The sequence below is a fragment of the Nyctereutes procyonoides genome, unplaced genomic scaffold, assembly GCF_905146905.1.
Source record: "Nyctereutes procyonoides isolate TBG_1078 unplaced genomic scaffold, NYPRO_anot_genome, whole genome shotgun sequence".
Lineage (NCBI taxonomy): Eukaryota > Metazoa > Chordata > Mammalia > Carnivora > Canidae > Nyctereutes > Nyctereutes procyonoides.
Genome location: NW_026575133.1, coordinates 36,269,601 through 36,293,271, shown reverse-complemented (window position 1 = coordinate 36,293,271; position 23,671 = coordinate 36,269,601). Strand labels below are relative to the sequence as shown.

General features: G+C 50.4%; 2 protein-coding genes across 4 annotated transcripts in view; both read left to right on the top strand.

Moving 5' to 3' along the window:
• The window catches only part of TRAF3IP1 (TRAF3 interacting protein 1), a 58,637-nt gene extending 43,320 nt beyond the window's left edge, over nucleotides 1-15,317 (top strand). For both annotated transcript variants that reach the window (XM_055346156.1, XM_055346157.1), the window contains 2 exons: nucleotides 13,496-13,719; nucleotides 15,139-15,317. In XM_055346156.1, the coding sequence (XP_055202131.1) occupies nucleotides 13,496-13,719; nucleotides 15,139-15,304 (390 nt within the window). In that variant the 3' untranslated portion in view covers nucleotides 15,305-15,317. The remainder of the gene's footprint in view (nucleotides 1-13,495; nucleotides 13,720-15,138) is intronic.
• Nucleotides 15,318-15,467: 150 nt separating this feature from the next.
• ASB1 (ankyrin repeat and SOCS box containing 1) overlaps nucleotides 15,468-23,671 on the top strand; it is a 39,734-nt gene continuing 31,530 nt past the window's right edge. For both annotated transcript variants that reach the window (XR_008667098.1, XM_055346158.1), the window contains exon 1: nucleotides 15,468-15,592. Coding sequence is in view for 1 of the 2 variants with exons in the window: in XM_055346158.1 (XP_055202133.1) it covers nucleotides 15,468-15,592 (125 nt within the window). In the remaining variant the exon portion in view is untranslated. The remainder of the gene's footprint in view (nucleotides 15,593-23,671) is intronic.

The window sequence follows — 23,671 nt, the reverse complement described above, 5'->3', positions numbered from 1 at the left end:
AAGACATTTAAAGTAGCAAATCCAATTAGTTAATAAAGGGATGGAAATAAAAAGCAAAACAATTTAATAATCATAATGGTAATTTCCAGAGATGATAGTGAAAACTATCATAGTGAAAACAAAATACTTTTGTAGTGTATTTTTTTTAAGATTTTATTTATTTATTTGAGAGAGAGCATGAGTGCCAGGTGGGGGGTGAGTGTGCAGAAGGAGAAGCAAACCCCCTGCTGAGGGGGGAGCTGGACATGGGGCTCGATCCCAGGACCCTGAGATCATGACCTGAGCCAAAGGCAGATGCTTCACTGAGCCACCCAGGTGCCCTTAGGGTATGTTTTTAACTTACATTTTTTGCTGCCACTGCTTGTAGCATAGAAAATGATTATAAAATGTAAAGCAAGTAAACTTTAGTCTTATGTCCTTTGAAAGGTACTTAAAGTGTATCTGCTTAGAGCTGCTGATGCATTAGAACCATTCAGAGAGTTTTTATTAAATATCAGTGCCAGGGCTCCTCCTCAGACCTGTTAGTTAGATCAGTCTCTGGGCCAGGACCTGGCATTGGTATTTCAAAAAGTTCCCCAGGCAAGAATCAGACATCGCCATAGAACCTCTGGCCCAGCTGGCTGCTGGCCTCTGTTGGTTCCTGTGCACAGAGAGGCTGGTCACATTAACCTTTCGGAAGACCTGGGGTCTTAATGTTTAGGGAGGAAAGAGCCTGTTCCCCCCGTCCCCCAGGTCCCTGGGTGGTAGCGGGGGTGCTCTTGGACCTGGCTGGTTTGAGCAGGAAGCTGTGGAGTTGAGGCGGATCTTGAGACATCTTCCTGACCAACGGGAAATGTGCCCTGCTGCCCTGTCCAGTGGCCCAGGTGTGGGCCAGTTACCCTAAAACCTATGTAACAAATGCACACTTTTAAAGAGACGGGGGGAATGCATGATGGGATGCGATGAAGTCAGGTCACTGACTTGGGGGTCATGCAGATGTGTGGTTGATCCTTAAATGGGAATGCTGCAGTGGGCACAGGGAGCAAGGGCCTTCCCGGGAGTGTTGTCTTTTTTTTTTTTTTTTAAGATTTTATTTATTTATTCAAGACAGAGAGAGAGAGAGAGAGAGAGAGGGAGAGAGGGAGGGAGGCAGAGACACAGGCAGAGGGAGAAGCAGGCTCCATGCAGGGAGCCTGACTCGGGACTCGATCCCGGGACCCCAGGATAGGCCCTGGGCTGAAGGTGGCGCTAAACTGCTGAGCCACCCCGGTTGCCTGCCGGGAGTGTCTTCTGATGTGATTTCCATTCTGACTGGTGCTCGACTCCAGCTTTTCCAATCTTTTGGTTTTCTGAGAGTGCCCTGGAGTCAGCTGTCCTATTTGCAAAATGCCGCTGGTTTTCTTGCCACGATGACAGCCCTCAGTAGGGTGCTTGGTTCTGTTTGCTTGAAGCTTGTAGGTCAGGACAGCGGGAGTCCAGACACCCACTTCCTCCCCCTGCTGGTATTTGTGTGATGTGTGTAGGTGCTCCAGTGCTGGGCGCTAACGTGTTTCCCGTGCTCATGTCCTCTTGAGTTGACCCTCATCCGCAAATAATGACGTGACCTTCCTTGTCTCTTATCACAGTTCTTGGCTAGAAGTCTATTTTGTCTAAGAGAATGCATGGCTCTCAGGGCAGCCCCGGGCCTCCTCTTGGGATTTCCTGGGAGGCAGGTCCGCTGCTGGCCGACTCCTCAGAGCTGCTTGTCTGGGAGCGGCTGTATGTCGTCTTCTCCTCTGAAGGACAGCTTTGCAGGGTCCTGTTCTCGTGGGCACTTGGCCTCCCTCAGCCTTCGAGTGCATCATCTGCTCCCTCCAGACCAGAAGTCTGCTGCGGTCTTAGGGCTTCCTTGGGACGTGCAAGCTTTTCTCTTGCTGCCCTGAAGATTCTCTTTGCCAGTTCTGTTATGGTATGTCTGGGGAGGATCTCCCGAAGTTGAGTTTGTTTGGTGAACTTCGTGAGCTTCATGAACTTGGAGACCCAGACTCTCCCCGGACTTGGGGTATTTTCAGCCGTTATTTCTTTAAATAAGTTTTCTGCCCCCACGACCCCCTCTTCCTTCTGGCTCCAGTAATTTGCAGATTGCTTCATTTGATGGGATCCCACCGATCTCCTGGGCTCTCTCTTTTTTTTTTTTTTTTCAAACACACGAGGGTTTATTTACAAGCTCGGGCTTGGGTCCAAGTGCACCCGACACAGCGGAGCAGAGACTTGGGCCCCGAGACTAAGAGGCGAAGCAGCTTTCTAGGGGCCACTGGCCCATGGGATACGCAGAAAGTTGCACAGTCATGTCGGTCCACACGCAGGTGGCCGATTGAATGACACCTTAGCCTCTAGTATCCACTTGAGCTGGCCTAGTACTGCGGTCAGAATCGGCGCGCAGTTTTGGCGGGCACAAAGCAGGGTTACATTGTTAGGAGCCGATTTCCGATGAGCGTGTGCCCAGCGGCTTGACTAGGGTGGGGCAGCGCCTCAAGCCATAAGCAGGTCATGTGGGGGTCATAGGGGAGGTGGCAGGTGTAGCACAAAATGGAATCAGTCCTGCTCTGCTCGTCCTGGGGTAGGGGATTTTTGTTAAATTTCCTGGGTCCCACACTTGGTGCTCGCGCCGCTGGGCCACCCGCACCAGGTGGACTCAGCGTGCGTGCACCACTTGTGGTGCTGGATCTCTCACACCAGCGTGTGGAGGACACCCTCCTCGCCCTAGTGAGTAGGGGCTGGGTGAGCATGGGGCTCGGCCTGAAGGCCACGCAGCACAGGGGACCGAGGAACCCCAGCCCCATCCCCACCCCGACTCCCACACACAGGCAGCCCCAGGGCTCCCCGCCATGGGCAGCCGGCTCCTCAGGAGCTCCCCCCAGGGCAGCCCCGAGGTCTGGCTCCCTGCTGGAGAGGCATCGGGGAGAAGACAAGCAGCGGGCGCTCGGCGGGACCCACTGCCGGACATGGGAATGTGGCCGAGCCGGACCTTCCAGCTCAGCCGACTGGGCTCTCTTTACCCCCTTTATTCTTTTTGTTTTCCTCGAGCGGGATAACCTCAGATCTGTCCTGTAATTCACACATTCTTTCTTCTGTTTGGTTCTTTTTTTAGGATTTCTATCTCTTTGTTAAACTATTCATTTTTTCCATGTATTATTTCTTTGACTTGTTGAATTGTCTTTCTGTGTTTTCTTGTAGCTCATTTGAGCTTCCTTAGAACACCTGTTCTGAATTCTTCACCGGGTAAAATGTAGAATCCATGTTTTTGGGGTCAGTTACTGGAAGGTTACTGAGATATTTTGGTGGTGCCAGTGTTTCCCTGATAGTTGTGTTCCTTGGAGCCATGTGTTGCTGGATTTGCCTTGAAGTAGCAGTGACCTCATCCATCTTTACTCACTGACTTCGGGAGACACGTGACCTTTTGTTGGCCCTGGTGGGGATTCTGGAGCTTCTTCAGACCTTCTGTGGACATACTTGCCTCACGTTTCTTGCTCCCTCTTGGGGCAGAATTCTTAAGCTTGCATGCCTTCTCTCCAACCTGAAGCACCCTTGGGTGAGTGCTAATAGCCCCCCTTGTGCTTTCCTTTTTTGTGGTCTCCCCCTGGCCCGCAGACTCGGGCTGGGTCTGTGCATTTGTTCCCTGGCTGTCTGTCAAAGCTTGTGTTTGCCACCATCAGGAGGGCACACACGGAGCCAGCTACATGGTGGGGGTGCACGTGGGTGAGGCACGCTGAGTGCTCGGGATGTTGTGGGCCAGCAGGGGTGGGGATCCATGGGCAAGGTGTCCACAGCAGCTTGTGTGTGGACTTCTCAATGGGGTCTGCGGTGCAGTTGGACCTTGTCCCTTTGATGTCCTCTGAGAGTCCTGTCCACCTCTCTCCCAGCTGCTCCTGAGCCCCTAGTCATAGGATATACATCCTGCACAGCTAGGGAGGCCAGGTGCTCCCTCACATGCTATCACTTAACCCCACAGGAGAAATTACGAGCTGAGGTCTCTCTTGGTCCTATGCTGTGCCCCATTGGAAAAGTGATGGGGGTAAAGGGTGGGTAAAGTCAGACTGTTCCTTCTCTTCCCCTCTTCAGTGTGTCCAAACTCGTTTTTGCTCCGATGGTGTACTGGAACTTCTTGGGGCACTTGGGATTGCACACAGGCTCTCCGATCCATGGGTAATTATCTCAGATGGTTCTCTGGGCCCAGCTGGAGTCTGGCCCTCCCCGTCTGCCGGTTCCAGAGTGTCAGCTGCCCCATGGAGGGGCCTTCACCTCCATGGCTCAGTGGCACCCTCATGCTCTAAGCCAGCGCCAGGAGGGTGTCCTCACACAGCGAGCAAGGTTTGGGGTGGGCTGCCCCCTTGTCCTTTCTCAGGCTCTCAGATGTGGCCTGGAAACAGCTGCTTCTGAGGGTTTGTTCTGTTTTACGGTTGTTTCCTAGTTGGGTTCCAATATTTTCATTCTGGCCAGAATCTACTTGGTATATTTTGAAAGAATTAATAGAACCTTAAAAATCTGTACCTAGAATGGATGTTAGAGATTTAAAGAACAATAAGAACTAAAAGTTCATGGTTAGGAACTAGTAACTACTACTACTATTTTTTTTCTAAAGCATGTAATTTATTATATAACTAATAGTGAACTAGAACGTATCCTAGGAGCAAAGATCTACCTCTGTTAGGTAAATATGATTCTGTTTCCGTGAATAGTCAGCGCTTCCTGTTCCTCTCATTTAGGCAAGAGGCAGCCCTCCCAGCCTAAAACAAATTGACCTCAGTGGTTGCAGCACCCTTTAAACATGGTTTACTTCTCTTAGGTTTAACCAAGAAACTATTCTTGAACCAAATAAGGTTGCAGGTAGGTGTGTTTTCTCTTAATAATAAATGGCGCATATAGAATTCAGGATCCCTTACAACTAGAAACGTGTAGTGAACGAGGAGTGGAGGGGGCTCATGTCTGCACCAGGCAGTGGGCATCCTAGGCAGCAGTGAAGGGCTGCGTACATTCCCCCCCAGACTCGGGAACGAGGCTGTGAAACAGTCCTGTCCGGCTACACTGGGGCTCCTAGTTAGTGCAGAGACACATGAGGTACCGAGTTCTTCATGGGATGAGACAGGATCATCGTTATTTGAAGATCACAGCAGTCCACCAAATAAATTGATCCTCAAAAGGTTAACTGTTTGGAAAAAAGGTATTTGATGGCCAATGTCAAAACAAATAATACGAAAGTCAGTATTTTTCCTACATGTCAGCAATAGCCCGTTGAAAATAACGTGCATAAAGCTCCCCTTCAGACCTGGAAACAAAAACCTAACTTACCGAGGCATGCATTTAACAAGAAATTTATAGCAACTATTTTGAGAAGCCACAGAATTTTACCAAGAAATATAAAAAAGGCCTGGAAAAAGTCGAGAGAGTGTTACTGGGTGGGAAACTCCGTATGATAGAGATGTTATTTCCCTCAACTTAGTTTATAAATTTAATGGAATGCCAATAAATATTCAGTGGATGTTTTGGAGCTTGGCAAAGAATACTCTAGAGTTCCTCTGAGAGAATAAATATGTGAGAATAGCCTTTCATAGAGAAATGCTTGGAAGACCAGTCTGAGGCCAGCATTATCATATCTTAACTCCCGTGACTTTAGGTAGAGAGGGATGGAGAGGGGGTGGTTGTGGCTGAGAATTTGAGTTCCGCATTTCCCCGCTGCCCGCGGGCTTTGTGAGTGCCCGTCTGGTCCGTTCCGTTCCGTGTGTGAGAAGAGGTGGGTTCTTAGGCTATTTGCAGTCTTCAGGGCCGTCAGAAAGGCCACGTGAAGAGACATCTCTCCTGCGCTGCCCTGACCCTTGGCCGCAGCTCCAGTGCCCCAGTGGGTCTGGGGCCCGCTCACTGGTACCTGTCGCCCGTCGCTGCCCGCGGGCCCTCCGGTCCGGAGCGCGGCTAAGGGCGGCGGCCTCTGGCTCTGCGCCACGTGCTGGAGCGGAGCGAGCGCCGGCACCTGCCCTCCCGCGAAGCTTCCCGGCAGTGCCGAGGCCGTCGGCGGGGCAGCGGCTGCCTGCGTCCCTGCAGGACTCCTCAGGACTGCGGAGCGGCGCGTCGCTGGGGTCCCCAGCAGTTGATCCGGTCGGTCCCATCCCCGCCTCCTAGGTGGGGAAGCGGAGGCGTGGGGTTATTCGTTCTGCCGTGGCGCCCTGGGGACGCGCCGCTTCTTGGGCGTCCTGCTCGCCCGGAGCACCCGGGCCCCTCGGTAGTTGCCGCCGCAAGCGCCGCGCTCCCCGGCGGGTTCCCGGGGCGGCAGAGCCCGCTCTTGCTGCCGCCGGGCCGGGTTCAGCGCCTGCACCTGCCGCCGTCGGAGCGCCGCGCCGCCCTGGTTGCTGCGTTCTTGTGTTTTATGCGTAGAAAGAGCCTCTCGGTTCGTGAAGAACATTTGACGTCACTTGGCACAACCGTTTTTGGAAAACTGTCTGACACCGCGTCACAAAGTCGCAGACTTACCCTGTGGCCCGCGGCGCCCCTCGTCACTGCACGTCCCGAGGGCCCTGTGCCCCGCCTGGTTCACAGCGGCCTGCGTAAGGGCTGCCGGGCTGCCGTCGCCGTCTCTGGCTGTCGTGACTTACGGTTTAGCTGCTCCGAAAAAACCGCTTTTCCCCAACGGTGGTTGTGGTAGCCGCAGGCCCCGAACAGCCCGAGTGCCCAGCCGCCGCGTGGGGAGGGCCCCGCGGGGCTGCACACACACGCGCCCCGAGCTCGGTTGAGCAGGAGAGGCCGACGGCGCCGGGCGGGGGGCAGGTGCACACGGAGGGCGGCGGGTGGCGGCGGCGACCCAGCCGGGGGCTGCGGACTCGCTTTATCATTTTGTTACCGGGTGACGGTGGACGTGCTGCTCCGGATGCGCAAGACGGTCAAGACACGCGGTGCCAGCCTGCTTGGTCCGGCGGCACCCGCGCGAGAGGTGCGTGCTTGGTTTCCAGAGAAGCTGGGCGATAGGCCGCCTCTGGGCAGCCGCACACTCCCCACACCGACTCTGTCGTCTCAGCGTTTCCCTCGCAACTTGGATGCGGCGATCCTCGGTCTGTGAAGAAAATGGACTTTTGGCAGCTCGTATATGAATCACTTCCTGAGGTCATGGGAGAGTGCGTTATTGAAAGCAAATCTTCACACTCGCTGATTCACTATTCCCTCTGCGCACCCCGCATCCATCAGGCCTTGTGGATTGGGTTTGCTTAACGTGGGGTGCAGTGCTGCTCGGGCGTGGGGCGACCCCCGATCGGCTGGGCGGAGGGCAGCGCGCAGGTGCCACGCCCTGCCCTTGTGCCCCGAAGTCTGCTTCTGAGCGGCCTGTGGCAGTGCCTGGGGCTCAGGCTTGTGGGGCTTTATTTGTAGATCAGTACTTGTCTCTCAGGAAGCACTGCGATCGAAAGGTAAAGAAACAAACGTTTTAGTTCATAGCATTTATTTAAATGACTCAGAATAAATCACTGTAAACTTGAAAACCACCATAAACACAAATGCTCACATTTCTGGGGACAAGTGTGTGTGTGGTCAACGCAAAGTCCCAGAAGTAAGTGTTCACCTGAAAAATCTTGGAAAATCACTTTTTCTAAAGCACACGTGTGAAGCGGCCAGCCAAACGCTGAAACGCTTTGTCAGAGGCCTTCCTGCCAGAAGGCAGCTGAGTAAATAGTCTGCAGCCTGCACGAGAAGCAGGAGGCCCAGGAGGCCGCAGGAGGCTGGGGGCGGGTCCCCGGGGGACACTCTCTGCTGCCACCCCGGCGGGCCGCCCCCGGGGGAAGGGGTGCCGGGGCAGGGGTGCCGCAGAGCACCGCTACAGCTGGTCCCGCCCGGCCCAGAGCAGAACCACGGGTCTTCCAGGAAAGAGTTCTGAGATCTAATTTCATGGTAGTGGTTATTTATGTTTATCGGGTGGAGATGGGAAAGGGAAGGTGTCAGTAAGGAAGGTGTATTTTTGATGAAAGAATCTGTCCATCCGAAGCCAGACATAGGAACTTGTGAGTTGGTGCTGACACCATATAAATGCGTTTTTTTGGAACACACCGGAGCACTCAGAACACGCCTGACCCAGAATCTTTTGTAGCTGACAAGTTAGCTTGAGGTAAAAGAGCCGCATCACAGCCAGTGAGGCTTGCAGTTTTGTTCTTCGTGTCGGATGAATTTATGATAACGGTTAACGTTTATTGAAGGTTTACTATGTGCGAGGCACTGAGCTGCTTGTTTTATATTATCCCATTTAATCTCACCTGCAGGATAAATATTATGATTTCCATTTTATTGTGATGAAGCCGAGGTACAGAGAGGTCAAGTCAAGCTCCAGGGCCGTAAAGTTAGGAGGTGGTGAAGCCAGATGGGCACCAGCTTTGTACCTGCCAAGCACATGCTCCAGACCTCTCACGGCGTTTCCCCAAAGTCTTCCTACATTCTAGGTTGTTTGAAGTAGTATTTTGCGTAATGATACAGTTTCATTATTTTTTGCTCTTCTGTTTCCAGAAATTAAGTGTCTTTCATATGACTCATTCCCATGTGGTGAATATGGTAGTAGATTCTCATATTTTATTATACATATTAAAAGTCTATAAAGTAAAGGTTTATAGTGGTTATGTTTGTCTGGAAATTTGCTGATGTAGCTGCATGGGCTATATATAAATCAGCCTATCATCAGAGCCGTGTAGGTGTACTTTTGAAGCAAATAATCACTGACTTTACCCCACTCTGCCATGTTCATTTAAATGAAAGCTTTCTAAAAGGAAAAAAAGCCAGAATTTTGGTGTTTTGCGGCAGTGTGTTTGCAGCAATAATAAAAGTCTCTCTTGACTGTCATAATCACAGCCCAAATGCATTTTGTTTTGGATTCTTAATCCCTTAAAAATAAAGTTATGAATTTAAGATTAGTGTTCCTAATTCAGCTTGGTGCTGTGATACTGAACTATGGGGGAGTTTGACAGGGTGACCTAGAATAGGAGGGAGCTTGGCCAGTTAACCCCTCTGTGTCTTGGTCTACCTTGTAACTCACCGGTTTTATTGGACATTTACAAATATTAACCCCCCATCCTGAGTTCTGTACCTTGAACAGTTTTGTTATCAGACTCAACATAATGCCAAATACATGGGAATCACTTAATAAGCATTATGAATATGTTTTACTGGAAGTTTGTTTAATTTTTTAAAGGTTTATTCATTTGTTTGAGAGGAGCGAGCACGTGCGTGCACAAGCTGGGGGTGTGGCAGGGAGAGAGAGAATCGCAAGCAGACTCTGTATTAAATGCAGAGCCTGATGCAGGGCTCGATCTCATGACCCTGAGATCATGACCTGGGCTGAAATCAACAGTCAGATGCTCATTGCCTGAGCCCCCCAGGCACCTCTGAATGTTGTAGTAGAATTTTAAATCATTCAGCTAAGTTAATGAGAGATTTACTAATCTGTGTACAGTAAAGACAACACTTTTTCCTCCATAAGTCGTTTTTTGTTGTCTGGAATTCATTTTAGTCATTTGCCATTTTATTTTAAAGGCCTTTGTGTGGCCACTAACTTTTCTTCAGCTTAAGCTTATTTTGAGACAACTTTGATTCACGTGCCGTTGCAAGAAATAATGAAGATTTCCCACGTAGGCAGTTTCTCCCACTGATGGCATCTTGTAAAGCCATAGTATGGATCACACCCAGATATCCACCTTGATACAGTCGAATACACAGCAGTTCCAACACCGCAAAGGTCCTTCTTACTGCCTTTACAGCCACACTTTTCCCTCTCTCCCACCTCACCCTTCCTCAGCCCATAGCAACCACTAACTATTCTCCATTTTTATAATATTGTCATTTCAAGAACATTTTTTTTTAAGATTTTATTTATTTATTTATTCATGAGAGACACAGAGAGGCAGAGACACAAGCAGAGGGAGAAGCAGGCTCCATGCAGGGAGCCTGATGAGGGACTTGATCCCATGACTCCAGGATCACGCCCTGGCCCTAAGGCAAGCGCTAAACCGCTGAGGCACCCAGGTATCCCCAGCAAGAACGTTCTTTAATTGGCATCATAGAGCACGTAGTCTTTGGAGCTTGGCTGCTTTCATTCAGCGTAACTGTCTGGAGATCCATCCAGGTGGTTGTATGAATCAGCGGTTCATTCCTTTTTATTGCCAAGTAGTGTTCTGTGGTGTGAGTGCAGCACAGTTCATTTAACTGTTCACCTGCTGAAGAGCATCTGGGTTGTTTCCAGTTTGGGGCTGCTCTGATTACAGCCTCTATAAACATCATGTACAGGCTTCATGTGAACGTGACTTTTCATTCCTCTGGGATAAGTGTCCAGGAGTGTGGTTGCTAGGTCAGATGCTGGTTGCATGCTAGCTTTTAAAGAAACTGCCATACTATTTTCCATAGGAGCTGTACCATTTTACACTCCTACCAGCCATGTACAAGTAGTCAAGTTTCTCTGCATCCTCACCAGCATGTGGTGGTGTCACTATTTTTTAAAAGCCATCCTGGTAATGATATCTAACTGTGGCTTTAATTTCAGTTGCCCTAATAAGATAACATCTTTTCATGTGTTTATTGGTCATCTCTGTATCCTTTTTTGGTGCAACATTTGTTTCTGTCTCTTGGATTGTTTGCTTTTTTGCTGTTGAGTTTTGAGGGTGTAGATATTTTAGATACTAGTGCTTTGTCAGATACATGGTTTTGAAATATGTACTCTTACTCTCTAATTTGTCTTTCAACCTCTCAACAGGGTCTTCCGCACAGCAAAAGATTTAAGTTGTGATAGAGTCTACTTTATCAGTTTTTCCTTTAATGAATCATGCTTTTGGTGTCCAGTGTGAGAACTCTTTGCTTGGCCTTAAATTCCAAAGATTTTCTCCCAAGTCTTTTCTTAAAAGTTTTATAATTTTACATTTTGTATTTGAGTCCATGATCCATTTTGAGTTGATTTTTATATAAGGTAGGAGACTCAGGTCAAGTTTCCTTTTTTCCCTGTAAATATCCAGTTGTTCCAATGCCACATGTTGAAAGGCTCTGTTTCCTTCATTGAATTGCTTTTGCACCTTTGTCAAAAATCAGTTGGGCAAAAAAAAAAAAAAAAAAAAAAAAAAAAAAAATCAGTTGGGCAGAGGTGCTTGGGTGGCTCAGGTGGTTAAGCAGGTGACTTTGGCTCAGTTTATGATTATTTATTTATTTATTTATTTATTTATTTATTTATTTATTTATGATAGTCACACACACAGAGAGAGAGAGAGAGAGGCAGAGACATAGGCAGAGGGAGAAGCAGGCTCCATGCACCGGGAGCCCGATGTGGGATTCGATCCCGGGTCTCCAGGATCGCGCCCTGGGCCAAAGGCAGGCGCCAAACCGCTGCGCCACCCAGGGATCCCCTCAGTTTATGATCTTGAGGTCCTGCGATTGAGCCCCATATCGGGCTCCCTGCTCAGTGAGGAGTCTGCTTCTGCCTCTCCCTCTACCCTACCCCCTGCTTGTGCTCTCTCTGTCTCTCTTTCAAATAAATAAAAATCTTAAAAAAAAAAATCAGGCCTATTTGTGAGGGTCTATTTCTGGATTCTTCATTCTGTTCCATTGGTCTATGTGTCTATCCTGCCAATACCATACAGCCTTGATTACTGTAGCTACATAGTAAGTCCTGAAATTGGATAGACTGTTTGCTCCCTCTTTATTCTTTTTTAAAAACACTGTTTTAATTATTCTAGTTCCCTTGCCTTCCCTTATAAATTTTAGGATAATCTTATATTTCCTAAAAATTTGATTGGTATATATTTTTAAAGATTTTATTTATTGATTCGTGAGAGACACAGAGAAACAAAAACACAGGCAGAGGGAGAGGCAGGCTCCCTGTGGGGATCCTGATGTGGGACTTGATCCCAGGACCCCCAGATCATGCCCTGGGCTGAAGGCAGATGCTCAACCACTGAGCCACCCAGGTGTCCCTGGTTGGGACTTTGATAGGAATTTTGTTAAACTTGTGTATCAATTTGGGGAGAATTGACATCTTTACAATATTTGAATTTTGCAGTTGAGGAACATTTGTATGTCTCCATTTGTTTAGGTCTGCTTTGATTTCTTTCATCCACATTATGTACTTTCCAGTACACAAGTTCTATACATATTTTGTTAGATTTATACCTAGGTATTTTTCTCTTTTGATTACATATACAATTATAAATAACACTGTATTTTTAAATTCAGTGTCCATGTGTTGACGGTATGTAGAGATAGAATTGATTTTTGTATGTTTATCTTGTATCCTGCAACCTTGCCTTATTAGTTTATGAGTTTTACCTTTCATTTTTCCTCCTGTTTTTTTAACATTTTCTGTTAAATTTTCTGTGTGCCAGGCATTATGCTAAGGCTTTCTGTATGCTTGCCAAAGTCCAGTAGGTAGTGGAGCTAGAATCTTGACAGGTAGATTACTTAGTCACTGCCTTTGTTTGACAAAGGAGAAACCTTTGCCAAAAAGGAGAACCTATATGGGCCACAGTGGATCCAGACAGCGTTCCTGCTCTCCTGGAGCCTACAATCTAAAGCTGGCATTAGAAGTAACACAAGTGGTTAAATAAGTTAATAAAACAAGGTAATTATAATTTAATTAACAGCATTTGACTCATACTGTAAAGGGGTAAAGCAGTAAAACTTTTACCAGGATTGGGAGCATCCAGGGAGGGCTTCCTAAACAATGTCCATGCCCTAGGAAAGGTTTTCCAAGAGCCCAACTACTCATTGCATATCAACTTACATCAATTTTTGAAATTCAGAGCGGTCTGTGATTAAAAAAAAAAAAAAAAAAAAAGCTCATATGAAGAGAATTCCTGACTAACATTGAATGAAGTTCTCCAGTTGCCTGTCTCCTTCCCTTCTTTGCTTGCTGTTCTGTGGGCACCCCCTCCACCGCCCCTATACCAGTGATTCTCACTGAAGGCACCAGGCCTCCTTGATGTCTGTCCAGCCAGCTCCATCTAGCCCTTATCCAGTGGGCTCTCTGTCCAGCTTGGTGCTGCCCACCATGCCTTCCTCTGCAAACCTCCCATCCCTTCACCTCCACAGCAGCAATTCTCCTCCTCTCTGTAGGAGGAAAAAACTCACCTCTTTTCGCCAGTGAGTTGGGTTGCAGAGTCATTTGACATGGAAAGTAGGTCCATTCAAGGAGGGAGATGCAGGGTCAGGTCCCTTTTCTGCCAGTCATCAGTGTCCTTGAGCTTTGGTAACCATAGTTTCTGGTCAGTTTCTGGTCAGTCGGGAGATAAATCTTACTGTATAGAGATTTGCTTCTCTGACAGCCTGCCAGGTACCTCTGACCCCTGCACCTTTGAGAAGGGAGGGTGTGGACCCTCCTTGTGCACAGTGTACTGCTCGCACGGCGCTTTGCACGAGTGGAAAGTGGGTCCTGAGCCAGTACTGTCCACCCTCCCCCTCCATGTCTTTCCTCCCTCAGCATGTCCTCGTTCTGCCCTAGGAGTGAGGATGTTTACTTCTCTGTTTTCCCCACTGACTGTAGGAGAAATTGCTTGTCTTTGAGTCAGCATGGAAGAAGGAGAAGGACATAGTTTCCAAGGAGATAGAGAAGCTGCGTGTGTCCATCCAGACCCTGTGCAAGAGTGCGCTCCCCCTGGGGAAGATCATGGACTACATCCAGGAGGACGTGGACGCCATGCAGAACGAGCTGCAGCTGTGGCACAATGAGAATAAGCAGCACGCCGAGGCCCTGCAGAAGGAGCAGAGGTCAGTGGGGGTGGGGGCGGCAGAGGGACGCCTCCCAGGAGACCACCACCCTTCCCACAGGAAGTGTTTCCCTTCTGCGTTCATATCTCAAAGTGCACATCTTTGTAGCAGTTAAGAAAGACTTGGAGTTAACGTTCATGTGCAACTAGATACAGGCAATAAAAAATACAGGGGCCTTTGCAGTATGGGTATTATTTTTATATGTGTTTTCTCAGAATTCCCAAAGTTTGGTAACTGTTTATACTTTGAAAGTATTTTAATTTTTTGCTCTAAAAGAAATTAATGCTGGTGAGCCTATTTTGAAATTGCTACTGTAAAGGAAATACAATAACCACTAAAAACTTTCCCTATTTTAGGGAAACGTTTGATGTTCTGTATTTATAATCAGGGAATCGGGAATGCATGAAACTGTATCAGTTGCTAAGGGTTTGTCAGGAAACGATCTGAGTGGACAAGTGCTAGGTCTGTAAACCACATGGTAAATGCTGTGTGATAGCAAACCTGCATTCTTTATTAGTAGTCTGCTTATTCTTAAAAAAAAGTCCCTTAAAAGTTTAAATGTTCAGCATGAAAGGAATTAGAAAATCACCGAGAACTGTTTGGTGCCGAGTCCAGCATGGTGATTTGTTGGCACTTCCTACAGAGGATTGAAGATACTGAAAAGCCACACTAGGTGCTTGTTCCTCACAGAACATGAGTTTGCTTTGTGGCAGGATGATTGGGAACAATCACTCTTTTTGTTTTTTTGTTTTGTTTTTTATATAGAGTCTTAAAAAAAAATTATTAGAGCTCACAATTGGATGGAAGGGGCAGAGGGAGAGGGAGAAACAGACTCCCCGGCTGAGCAGGGAGCCCCATGCAGGGCTTGATCCCAGGACCCTGAGATCATGACCTGAGCCGAAGGTAGACGCTTCACCAACTGAGCCACCCAGGCCCCCCCCCCCATTCTTTCCGAAGAGTGTTCTAGATTTTTCCTGGCAGGTAACACAGCACTGAAAGGCCTCATGCCTTGAACACATGAGTCAGGAGGCATCCATGGGGAAGCCCTGGAAGCTGGACGAGCTTCTCCCAGAGGAAGGTGGGGCACCTGTTGGGCTGCCCAGAGGCGGCGGCCCTTGGTGGCTGCGCCGTTCCCCTCCCTGCCATCCCAGGGTTCTCTGCAAAATGTGATGTGAGGACTTGAATATTCAGCTCCTCTGTGTAATTGCATGTTGGACTCTGGGCTGTGGGGTGGTGAAATATGTTTTTCACAGGTGTGAGGTCCTCATCCCTTTCCATCATTATCAGAGTATGTTTGTATTTTGACCCTTTGTCTTTGGATGCTGTGAATACCTTACTTTTGTCTTCCTTTGTTATTTTAACGAGGAAGCAAAGCTAAGCCAAGACCAGATACTCACGAGCCCCTGTGTTTCCCATCAGCATCACGGACTGCGCGGTGGAGCCCTTGAAGGCCGAGCTGGCCGAGCTGGAGCAGCTGATTAAGGACCAGCAGGACAAGATCTGCGCCGTGAAGGCCAACGTCCTGAAGAACGAGGAGAAGATTCAGAGGATGGTGTACAGCATCAATCTGAGTTCGAGAAGGTGAAAGCTCAGACGTTTCAAAAGCTGGAAATCTTCCTCAGTCTGACAATAAAAAGGAAGATAGAATGCCAGTACTCTTTTAAGTGCAGTTTCCTAAGAAAATGAAGTTTTCAGCGTCGTCCACCCGATGTGCGGTCTCAAAGCTCCACACTTGAGAGACCGCAGGAATGCCCATGTGTAGAGGGGCCATGCGTCCGCACCTTCCTCCAGTTGGGTATCGCCGTGCAGATGCGTGCTCTGCGTGTGTGCAGCAGCCTGTCCTGCTCAGTCCTGTGCCAGGATCCTCCAGCAGGTGAGTGGTGGTGGCGTGCCAGGGGACCAGCGGCCTTGCTTTCAGGTCTTAGGTCTGGTGACTGGACCCTGCGTGGAGCAGGTAAAGGATGACTGCTCCTGGTGGGCACTTGCAAGTCGAATGGGGCCTGAAAATGAGTCCGCTCCATTTTGAGTTCGCTTCCCCTTGGAGAGGGTTCACTTCAGGCTGTATCTCTATAAAGTACACGTGAGTTTCTTTGGCAGTTTCTCCTCAGCCCCTACGGCCTCTGGCTTCTGTGTCCTGCCTTAAAGTTCATTCATTTAAGGAGATTTTAGTATGTCCTTCGTGGACATTTGCCCTAGGGTGTTCCCCAGGTAAGGAGCAGTGACTCCGGGGGGCTTGCACTCGCCTGCGCCCGCGGCCTTGGCATCCTGCCTGGTCCTCCCCTAGATGTGCGATCCTAAGAGGCGGGTAGCTCGGGGCAGACAGCTGAAGGGAGGCTTTAGGGGAGGCACTGATTTGCAACATTTTTTTTTTTGATGTTCCCATTTTTTTTGGAAATTGTTTTTTAAAGCAAGGGTTTTTTTTTTAGAACATGGTTTATATTTAGTTTTTCACTCACATATGGTGTTGTAAATACTTAGGAAAGTCTTAAGTTTGTATATAAAGGATTCCAGTGTTTGGAGACATACAGGTCTTAAGGTCTGGGTCCCGATACTGTTATTTCTAGATATTTATTGTGCGAACCACGCGGTGCCATTTAAATGTTAGAATTGCCTGAGAAAGTTCTGCTTCTTTAAGGATTAGCACAGATGGCACAGGTTAGGTTTCCCTACTGTGATTTCCAGAACAAATCCTTTTCTCAGGTGGTTTTATGATTTTCCAAGCTGAGTAAGTTCAAGATCAGCTTATGAAGCTCTGCCGTTCTGACATGTTGGCTACTTTGTCATTTCTACCGTGTACCATAAAATTGTTTGATCAGATCGCACTGAATGCATTATTGGAGGTGGGAGGGGTGTCAGTTCACGAGTCCCCCATATACTTGTCTCTTTTCTTCTGAGTTGAACGACTTAGCCACAACCCTCAATTGACCATTTTGCTTCAAGATGTGTCTGCCTTTTATGAATTTGTACATACGAATAGAATTGTTGTGTTGCAAAAAAAAAAAACTGCATACATTTTATGTGAGTAGAATTTTGTATGAAAGTTTATCAAATTGTATCATAAAATTTATTTTTATTTTATACATAAATCATTAAAAACAATCACATATTTTTTCTATAAGTGTATGGATTGTGCGATTCAGTTCACAGCTGGAAAAACATAAGCATTTGGATTTTTTTTATCTTCGAACGCGTATATTTTTGTTTTTCTTGTGAAGAAAGTTCAGGGAAATTGATCTTTTCATTCATATCATGACACTTCTCGCTCTTCTGTATAAATTGAAGTTTTATAAGACAGGTAAGCATTTGTCAGAAATTTCAAGGTCATTCACGAAGTTACAGACCCTCTCCGTGTGTGATTATTATGGTATCGTATCAGAGACGCGTTAAGTGCTGATGTTACTTGTTGCTTTGAGAAAATACACAAAGGGGATTAGTAAGCCCTTTCCTCTACTTTGGCTTGGACATTTCCAGGAGGGCTGAAGTCACACTGCAGGAATTTTAATTTAAAAGTTGAACTGATGTTCATTTACATTCAAAGAAAATGTGTCAACCTTTGGGAAAAACATTCAGGACTAAAATGTGAGCTTTCTGGCCTGATATTCATGCTTATTTTTCTTTTCAATAAGCAACTTAAACAAATACTGATGACAAATCTGTGAAGAGAGATGATGTCAGTTAGTGACCCCGAGTGCAGCTTAGGATGTTGGGTGGTCCGGAGCCCCATCCTACATCCTGACAGGTGCCCCCGGAGCGTGCTTGCACTTCTCTGCTGAGCTGCGCCGAGCTGACTGGGTCTGTCCTCTGTTGGTGCGCCGTGTCCGGGTGCTCGAGCGAACGCAAGGGCACCAGGGCCGAGGCCAGGTGTGAACGAGCAGGGCCACGTTAGGGGCCCCGGGCTCAGGATGGCCAGTTTGCTGGAGCTGCCACGAGAACCGGCTTCCGAGGAGGCCACGCACAACAAGACCAGGTGCTCAGGTGTGCCCACCGCGAGGGAGGACAGTCCACGCACACCTGGACTTCGTGCCCAGCTCCGGAATCTTCCCCCACACCCAGCCAGCACTGTGGGGAGCGGCTTGCCCCGGTCATCGTGCCTCCCGAGGAGCCGACCATAGCCTCCTGGGCGGGCTTCAGCGCGGTCGGCCGTAGCAGAGGGTGGGAGTGAGATGGGCAGCCGCGTGAGGCCCTCCCCTGAGGCGGGAGGGAGGGCCTGCCCTGTCAGGACCCGGGGGAGGGCCCTGCTCTTGGGCTCTGGGTGGAACGGTCCTGTGTGCACTTTATTAATAAAATTATTTATATTTTCCCAAAAGGTGTTCTGATAAGTAGTTTATACCAGGCTTACAGTGGGGCAGACGTGAGGCCCCCAAACAAATCCCTGCTTTGCTTGTCTTGAGTGTTTTCATAAAGGGAGGTTGGGGAGGATTCTTAACTTGGCTAGAGAAAGGAAGTTTAAAAGGTTTTTAAACTGTAACATTTTTTAAGTCCATATGCAGAGCTGAGTTCCAGGTTAATGATCAGCTCCGTCACCCAAGCACGTGGGTCTCTCTGGTGAGAACGTGGGGTTCGAACGGTGAAGTCCATAAATTGCAAGGAGGCTGTGCCCCGTTAGGCAGGGAGGGGTCGGGGCTTTGTAAGCAGGTGCGGTCCCAACACCCGCTGCTCTTCTGCCTGCTTTCAGCTCAGGTCCTGACCCCGGGGTCCTAGGGTCGAGCCCCTTGGGCTCCCTGCTCAGCGGGCAGCCTGCGTCTCCCTCTGCCCCTCACCCCTGCTTGTGCTCCCTCGCTCACTCTCAAAAGTTTTTTTTTAATTTTTTTATTTTTATTTTTTTTAATTTATTTATGATAGTCACAGAGAGAGAGAGAGAGAGAGGGGCAGAGAGAGAAGCAGGCTCCATGCATCGGGAGCCCGATGTGGGATTCGATCCTGGGTCGCCAGGATTGCGCCCTGGGCCAAAGGCAGGCGCCAAACCATTGCGCCACCCAGGGATCCCCTCAAATAAAATATTTTTTTTTAAAAAAGGAAAGTTAAAAAAAAAAGAAAGTTACTCTTTCTGTTATGCATCCCTCCCTCCCGTCCTTGCCCCTATGGGCAGTAGTTTTTATTAGCTTCCCATTTATTTCTCTGTTTCTTTAGGGAAATGCAAGCGTATGTGAGTCCATTTACACTCCGCACAAGACACAGGGTCATGGGAGGCGGCACGCGGTGTGCACTGGTCTGCACCGTGCTCTGTGCTGCCTCCCCCGTGTGGGGGAGCCCTCGCCCTGCCGGTCCCCGGAGATCACCCTCACTGCCTGTCTCCAGGAATATCCTCAGGAGCATGCCCGGCTCACCGGCCCCGCTCCCTGTCACTGCTGGACGTGCGTGGGTGGCTTCCGGGCTCCTGCCGTTCAGGTCAGCGCCGCAGTGACTGCCCCTGGGCCCCCGTGGTGTCCCGGGCCACGCACGTGGGAAGCGAGGCTGTGGGCTCCCTGGGAGGTGAGCGGCGGGTGTGAGGCCGCATGTGCTGCCCTACAGTAGGCGTGCAGGTGCGCCCGTGGGCCCGTGGCCTCTCCAGCCACCACGCCGCGCCGAGGCCCCCGGTGCTCTGATGGGCGAGGAGGAAGGTCTTGGCGAGGCTGCACTTGCAGGTGTTTGCAGCACAGGGGAGCATCTCCGTGTGGTTAAGGGCCATTTCCGCTCCGTGTACTGACTTCAGGTCATTTGTCTTGGCCCTTTTCTTCGGATTTCCAGAAGCTCTTGTGTTTGAGTCTCAACTGTTCTTTGCCAGTTTGTCAGTTCGCCGCCAAGAGCCTCCTCCCGCCGGACGCTTAGTGGTCCCGATGCAGGGGCCGGTGCCTCCGGTGCGCCCAGAGCTGCTCCGGGATGGTTCCATCACGCTCCAACCTGCTCTTCTGGCTCTCAGAGAACTTTCAACAGGAACGGGTGCCGAGTTGTCCTCGTCGCGGCGATGGCATCTTGTGCTCGGCTGGCCTCGCCGATGTGATGTGCTGCGTTACCTAATACTGAAATATTCTTACAGCCATAGGCTCGATCCTGCAGGATGAGGACGGGTTATTTTGACTGGTCGATGGGTTCTGCTACATGATCCTTATTCCTGTTTCCTGTTGCCCGGCGTGTGAGGTCTGGCGGTGAGGGACGGGGCCCCCTGTGCTGTCAGACTAACCGTGGTCTTCTGTGGGTTCCCGTCCTTGGGGCGTCGCCTGCTCCGAGCTCCCCGCAGGCTGACCCGGCCCACCTCCAGTGCCCTGAGAGGGGATGGAGAACACCTGCTGGTAGCCCCCCCACCCCCCCGAGCCCTCCCCCGCCCCAGCCCCAGGTTTGGAACTCAGAACTGGGACCTGACACGTGGGTGGCTTCGCATCCTTGGCTTCGGTACCGTCCGTGTTCCTGGGTCACGCCTCATTTTTCTGAAGCACAAAGTTTCTTATCAACAGTAGCAGGCGGTGGGCGTGGGCTTCAGGGGAATCAGGCAGCGGCTGAGGCCTGAGCCCGGCGGGCGGGCCTGCCTCCCTAGGACGGGCCTCCTGGGGTTGTCGTCTGGGGTTGACAGGGCTGCGTCCTCCACCCTGGGGGAGTAGGAGCCGGGGATGCACACGGCTGGCGGCCCCTGCCCTCCCCTCCGTGGGCAGAGGAGGAGTCTGGGGAGGCCTGAGGGGCGGGCACCCCAGCAGGGTGCCTTCTGCCCCGATGAGCTGCTCCCACCTGGTGACACAGTGGTTTTCCCTCCCTTAAGAAACCCCCCAGGTGACGGCAAGGTCTTGGTGGGGAGGAGGCCCCGGTGCCCAGGGAGGAGTCCTGGGAGGGGATCTAGGGGCCGGGACACCCCGTCCTGAGCCTCTCAGCCTGTTGTTTGTGGGCCCCTCGGGCCCAGGAGGCCTAGCGGGGTCCATGCTACGCTCCCAGCAGTTTGGCCTCGTCCCCATCCGGGCAGAGGGCCTCCCAGCTGATTGTCCACCCGCGGAGAGAAGCGGCTTCCTGAAATGTGCCACAGACACGGTTCAGTCGGGAGCGTTCCTCCTCATGTGTCGGGATAGCTCGCTCCCAGCATCACCTGGGGGAGAACCAAACAGCGGCCTGAGCTGAGGTCCTCCGGGGGGCCCTGCGCAGCCCTCCCGCCAGTGGACAGCCGGGGCAGGGAACGTGAGAGCCGGGCTGTGCCGTGGCCGCGTGCCCACGAAGTCGGGGCTCCGACCTCCTGGACGGGGGCGCTGAAAAGAGGCGCCTGCCAGAGGTTTGTGATTTCAAAGCCAGGCGTGGGGCCCGTGGGAGCTGGCAGGGCCTGGCGCTTCCGGAAGCTTCGATTTGCTTTTATAAGTGAACAGAGCCCTTGTGGCTCGGGCGGTGAGAAGCCGGTGCCACCGTTGGAAACGCTGGGCTTCCCCAGGCACACGCCGCTCACCCTGCCCAGTGGCCGGGCACGCGGGGCTGCTGGGGTGTGAGTCCCCTCGGGCCCTGGCCGTGGTCCCCCGCAGCCCTGGAGGAGTGAGGTGCAGGCAGGGATGGGTGTGGCCCAGGGTCGGGGGAGGGATGCCCTGACGCGGGTGGACCCCAGGGAGGACAGCGTGGTCCCTGTGTCCGATTCTGCTGTGGGGACTTGCAGTGGTGACCCTGCCGGGGAGCTGGGGACAGGCGCCCAGGAGGGCACGCCAGCTGGAGCCCCGAGAGAGCCGCTGGTGGGGCCTGTCCAGACCACAGCCCCGAGGGCCCTGGGCAGCAGGCCGCAGGTGCAGACCTCGGGGATGCAGGATGCCCTGTCTCCCCCAAACCAGTCTGAAAATTGAATGCAATTAAAAAAAAAAAAAAAGTCCGAATGGATTCGTTGAGGAAATTTAAGCTGATAATATACTATGGAGCTGTAGTAATTACCACAAAGTGGTAAGACTGTGGGGAAGTATAAGTTAATGAAACGGCGTCAGTCAGCTTCTGACCAGATACGTAAATCTGGGAATTCAGTTTCTGATAAACGTGGTGTTTCACAGCAGAAGCATTTCAGCTTGTTGTCCAAATAAATGATGTTGCGGCATATGGTCACCCGTATGGCAGCAGTAACGTTCTATTCTTGCCTCGTACCACGTACAAAAATAAGTTCCAAAAGAAGTTAAGGAGCTTAAAAACTACGAGAATACTTGGAAGACAGTGACTGAAGAGCTCTTTGTGGCGATCACAGTTGTAGATGTGTTTTTATTAGCCATTGCTGTGTTATCATACAGCTTATACATTTATGTCATCCTTGTTTTATTCCGTGATAGGTAACAGAATACGCAGGAACGAAGCACCGAAAGAGAGCACATAGTAAGTGCCAAATAGGTTTTGGGGTAAAGAACTTCTTCCTTAAAAAAAAAAAAAAAAAAGTATAATTTCCAAAAGCCAGAGATGAAAAAAAAAATTAACCTTTGGCTCCATAAAAATTAAAATGTTTCTAGCCAAGCAAACGTGGAAGAAACAGAGGACACACTGGGAGAAGTATTTGTACCATCTCTAGTAGAGCTAATATTCACAGTAGACAGAGATTTTTAATTAACAAGGAAAAATACTTAGGGCCCAATTGGACAACGGAAGGAAGAGACAGTTGGTAGCAGGTGCCAGTGATCAAGATCTGTCGGGCAGCCTGGGGGGCTCCGCGGTTGAGCGTCTGCCTTTGGCTCAGGGCGTGACCCCGGGGTCCCGGGATCGAGTCCCACGTCAGGCTCCCTGCATGGAGCCTGCTTCTCCCTCTGCCTGTGTCTCTGCCTCTCTCTCTCTCTCTCTGTGTCTCTCATTAATAAATAAATAAAATCTTAAAAAAAAAAAAAACAAACAAACCTGTCAACAAATACCGGGGCAGACTCTGAGGTCCAGAGAGTTATTGGGGGAGAGTTACCTGGGTCGGAATCCCAGCAGGTCAGCGTGCCCTGCCCTCGGCCTGGGGACGGCTCGTGTCACTAGCTTGTGGCTGTGGGCAAGTGGCCGAAACTCCTCGCCTCGCTATCGCCTGTGTTTGATTGGGCTAATCCACGTGGCACCTGCTTCATAGTTTCTTGTCAGGGGATAGGCGCGCCACTGATTGTAAAGTACAGAGATCAGGGGATCCCTGGGTGGCTCAGTGGTTTGGCGCCTGCCTTTGGCCCAGGGCGCGATCCTGGAGTCCCGGGATCGAGTCCCGCATCGGGCTCCCGACATGGAGCCCGCTTCTCCCTCCTCCTGTGTCTCTGCCTCTCTCTCAATCTCTGTGTGTATCATGAATCAATCAATCAATCAATCTTAAAAAAGTCAAAGAGTCAAAAAAGGCAAGAGTCAAAAAGATTCTCGATACCTGGTGTGGTTGACCATGTGGTGGTATAGATTGTTTGGTATTTTTAAAGGCGGCTTGGAAGTGCCTCTCAAAATTGAAAACGGGAACGTTTTTCTGGCCCAGGAGAAAGCCGAGGCGGAGACGTGACCGCCGTCTTCAAATGAAAGGTGTGGTGGGTGGGGGAGGAGTCGAACCTGTGCTCTGCGGCTGCGGGACTGACACATGGGTGAGAAACTTGGAGTGATAGACTTTGGGTCTGAATGAGGAAGGAGTCTCCACGCACACAGAATGGTTCAAAGATGGTGTGGGTGGTCTGCGTAGGTAGTGAGCTCCCCGTCACAGGATGTGTGCACACGGAACTGGTTGACCACTTCTCAGGGATGCTGTGGAGGCTTCCCCTGGATGCCCCGCTGCTAGTACCAGGCCTTGCCTACCCGCAGTATTAGGAATAAGCCACCCCACTCTCCCAGGTCTCCCCTGCAACCCCTTCCTGCCCCAGCTGACTCCCGTCATGTACCAAGGCCTGAGCTTCAGGCCCCAGCAGAGTGATCTTCAGGAGCGCGTGCAGGCCGAGCCTGGCTGGCCCCCAGCGCCCACCCCCCCAGCCAGGGAGCTCGCTGTCCCATGTCAGGGCCCTTTGTCACGGCCCTCGGAGACGGGGGGACCTTGCAGGCAGTTCCTGAC